The sequence below is a fragment of the Habropoda laboriosa genome, unplaced genomic scaffold, assembly GCF_001263275.1.
Source record: "Habropoda laboriosa isolate 0110345459 unplaced genomic scaffold, ASM126327v1 scaffold68, whole genome shotgun sequence".
NCBI classification, from domain to species: domain Eukaryota; kingdom Metazoa; phylum Arthropoda; class Insecta; order Hymenoptera; family Apidae; genus Habropoda; species Habropoda laboriosa.
In genome coordinates, this window is record NW_017100195.1 from 1,780,768 (window position 1) to 1,784,376 (window position 3,609).

Consider the following 3,609-nt stretch of genomic DNA (forward strand, 5'->3'; position numbering starts at 1 on the left):
TCAATATTACAGCGAATTCTTGGTGGTCGGACGAGAATTTTTGCGGTGGCTCACGTTTACACGTAGCACAAGCCACGAATATGTATCGCGGGTGTGCTGGTAAAACACAATAATAAGGGAGGTTTCGGTAACACGAAAATTCGAAGAAATGTATTAGATTGTTGCAGATGAAATGGAAGGACCGAGATGTTGATGAAATTTTCAACCTGTGTGTTTTTAGTAAAAATATAGTATTTATTGTTTCAAAACGAGGTTTTTTATGGTTTTATTGAAGAAAGTCCTCGAAATCACTTTTTACTGCAATTTGGTTGGAAATTTTTTTACAACTAAGAAGTCAGTGGAATTTAATCTTGATCCTCAGTTAACTGCCATATGTAATTTGCCATTTAACAATGAAATAATTGACTAACCACCCTGAAGCGTCTAAAAATGCAAAGTTCGAGAATTGTTTTTATATATAACTACTAAATGAAGAGTGCCAATTTTTTCAGAAGATATAACTGCAACTTTCACCTTTCTTCTCTAATTCAAAAAAAGAAATGTTACAAAATAGAGGTATTATTCACAAATTGCCACTCCTCCATCTTGCACCACTTTTCCTATCTAAAAATTGGAGAAAAAAGCTGAAAGTTACAATCACATCCCCTCAAAAAATTGACACTTTTCATTCAGTAGTTACCTGCAAAAATAATTCCCAAACTTTACCTATTTTTAGGCGCCTTAGGGTGATATACTCCCTTAAACGATCTTCGATCAATCCAAATCAAATCTGCACTCAGAACAGCAGCAGTTTATCAGTTATGAACGGAAGAAATAAGTATCTTTTAAAGTGAGCCAAAAAAGTCAAAGCGGCGCTAGTATCGCTGTCCGTTAACTACTAATTACAAGAAGAAAGAAAAGAAAAAATCTTCACTGGTGTTTCAGATTTTTAGTACCAGGCTGGCGTATGGGCTGGATAATCATTCACGATCGCCAGAACGTTCTGGAAAAGGAGGTGGGTAAATACACGATACGTTATGTACGGGACAGCTTGAAAATACTTGCTTCTCCGTTCCTATTGTTTCCGTAACAAGAACGACCAGGTCCGTTTCTGTATCGTGCCTCTCCGCGATTGGGTTAAATTTCATTGATTAAACTTTATCCCGCTGTTAAAGTTCGCCTCTTGGCATTGTTCGTCGCGTTCTCAACTTTGCTCGAATCTTAATTTTGACAGAGACAAAAAAAAAGTGAAGGAAACGGAAGGAACGGATGAGTCGAGTAAAGGCTAATTGCTGGATAAAGTTGAACCTAACTTCGAAGAAACTTTAATGTGCGTTTTTTTTTACTTTGTAGAGATTTGTAATAGTAAAGATATGATTTATTCTTCTTTTTTTTTCTTTTTGTGCAGATAAGGAAAGCTCTTAACTGTTTAAGTCAGAAAATTATCGGAAGTAATACGCTTATTCAAGGTGCTCTGCCTGCAATTTTGAAGAACACGCCACAGGAATTTTATGAAGGCACCATGACGACGTTGCATGTGGGTTTTTTTTCTTGTTATTTCAGAGAAACCGGAAAGAGTTTCAATTTTATTTTTCTTTATTTTTCATTATTATATATTATTTTAGCTTTGCGACTAATCTTCATAAAGCGAAAATAACAAGGAGATATTAACCCTTTGCAATCGAGTGGTGACTGAGAAGCGACGTTCAATAACCGTCACTTGGTAAATAATTAATGAAGACAGAGAGCAGATCTATGGGCCTTCGTAAATTTGTTTATCATAGTGAAATAGAGAGTGCATTGAATATTTAGATAAAATAGTACAATTTATTTCTACGTTAGTTTTTGAAAATTTCAAAGATCCGATTTGCAACCTTTCCTACAGCAAAATCACCTCCGAGTGCAAAGGGTTAAATTTCCCTAATTTTATCATTTTTCGATGAAGCACCCATTGCTCAGTTTCCGATTTATTACACTTTAGTTTTCACACTTTAGACTTTTCATAAATTTCGTGAAAACGTCTGTCAGTGGATGTGAATAAATTTGTAATTACTAATAATTAGGTGCGTTAAAATTAACGTCTTCTATATTCGACCGAAAAAATAAGTATTTTTCGCATAACGCAGTAATTAGATTTCGACTTGCTTTTTCAGAACCATTCAAAATTGGCGTACAATTGTGTAATAAAGGTTCCTGGACTGAAACCAATAATGCCCGATGGTGGAATGTACATGATGGTAATTATTTGGACAGTGCTAATATTTTCTCTATCAATGATCTCGTAAGTCAATACAAAATTTTACACAGAATTACAAGTAAAATTATGAAAAATTATTTGTGAAACATTCACGATATTGTAACCAACTCTAACTAATTTCCAACGTAATTGGTGAATATATTTAAATAATAAAATTGTCGCACTAAAAATTAGGCAATACTGCAACCCCTATTACAAATGATCTAACGATCCACAGTGATTGAAGCGAAATAGATTGAAGATTAAAAAATAAAGCAAAAGTTTGATGTAAGAAACTTACAGTTTCCATTGGCAAACTTGGTACATCGGTGTATTTAATACGTCACCGTTACACAAATTCGCGATCATGTCATTTAAACGTGTCACTTAACACTGTAAAACAAGTCAGTCGAGGGTCGTCTTTGATGCAAATATTCCATGTAATTAGCTGAAAATTACTCACGATATAGGCATTAAGGTAAACGTGCAAGTATTAAGGGTGGCTATTCGCAGTTTACTGACTATAAATTATGCTATCGGTTTCCCAGGTTTACATAGATCTACCTTGTTTTCCGGAATTTAATTCCGACCTCGAATTCGTGCAACGATTGCTAATGGAGGAGTCCGTGTTTTGCCTCCCTGGCCAGGTACACAGTATAAATCGAGCACTCATTCGCTTCGACGTTTTCATTGGTTACATGTATATTTTTCTTTTTCTCAAACCCCAGTGCTTCGACTATCCGTCGTACATGCGACTGGTGATCACGGTGCCCATGGAAATGTTGGAGGAGGCCTGTGAAAGGATTCAAGAGTTCTGCGAGAGGCATCACTACAAGACGGCTGAGGATGCGCAGAAGAACAATATAATCGTTTCAGAGATTCCGTATTAAAAGGTAGAATTAATTCTGTTCCGTTTGATTGTTTCGTTAGTTATCTGGTGAAAAGGAATTTGTCGAGAGAGATCTGTTAAGTTGATGCTACTATAGACTTAACCGTTTAGCCTGTAACAACGCGTCAGACTCGTGGCAGAGATTCTGGTGATGATGTGAGAAAAATAGTTATATTAGTAAGAAAAGCTTAGCCTTCGTTTGAATTCGTAAGACTGAGGATTACTAAATGTAATTAATCTGTAACAGATTAGCTTTTGTCACCCGACACAGTACTAAAGCAATAAATGGCTGACGCTTAGATGCACAGTCGGAAAAGAAATCATAGGTTAAGGGGTTAGTTATCTTCTGTGGCCATGATGGCACGAGAAAATTTTGGCGCGTAATTTCAGTGGTGTTACTTAAAATATTTGGACACTTGGCGAAAATCAATACTTTAAGTATTTATAGTACAATGTTCATATTCATAATATTTTAAATACATTTTTAATATATTTATCAATTTAT

The 3,609-nt window shown here is 35.4% G+C and overlaps 1 protein-coding gene across 1 annotated transcript in view; it reads left to right on the forward strand.

Annotated features, from left to right (window-relative positions):
* LOC108570317 (tyrosine aminotransferase) overlaps nt 1–3,609 on the forward strand; it is a 30,755-nt gene that overhangs the window by 15,489 nt on the left and 11,657 nt on the right. The window contains exons 7-11 of the mRNA XM_017932155.1: nt 925–994; nt 1,388–1,516; nt 2,133–2,216; nt 2,764–2,862; nt 2,944–3,108. Of these exons, the coding sequence (XP_017787644.1) occupies nt 925–994; nt 1,388–1,516; nt 2,133–2,216; nt 2,764–2,862; nt 2,944–3,105 (544 nt within the window). The 3' untranslated portion in view covers nt 3,106–3,108. The remainder of the gene's footprint in view (nt 1–924; nt 995–1,387; nt 1,517–2,132; nt 2,217–2,763; nt 2,863–2,943; nt 3,109–3,609) is intronic.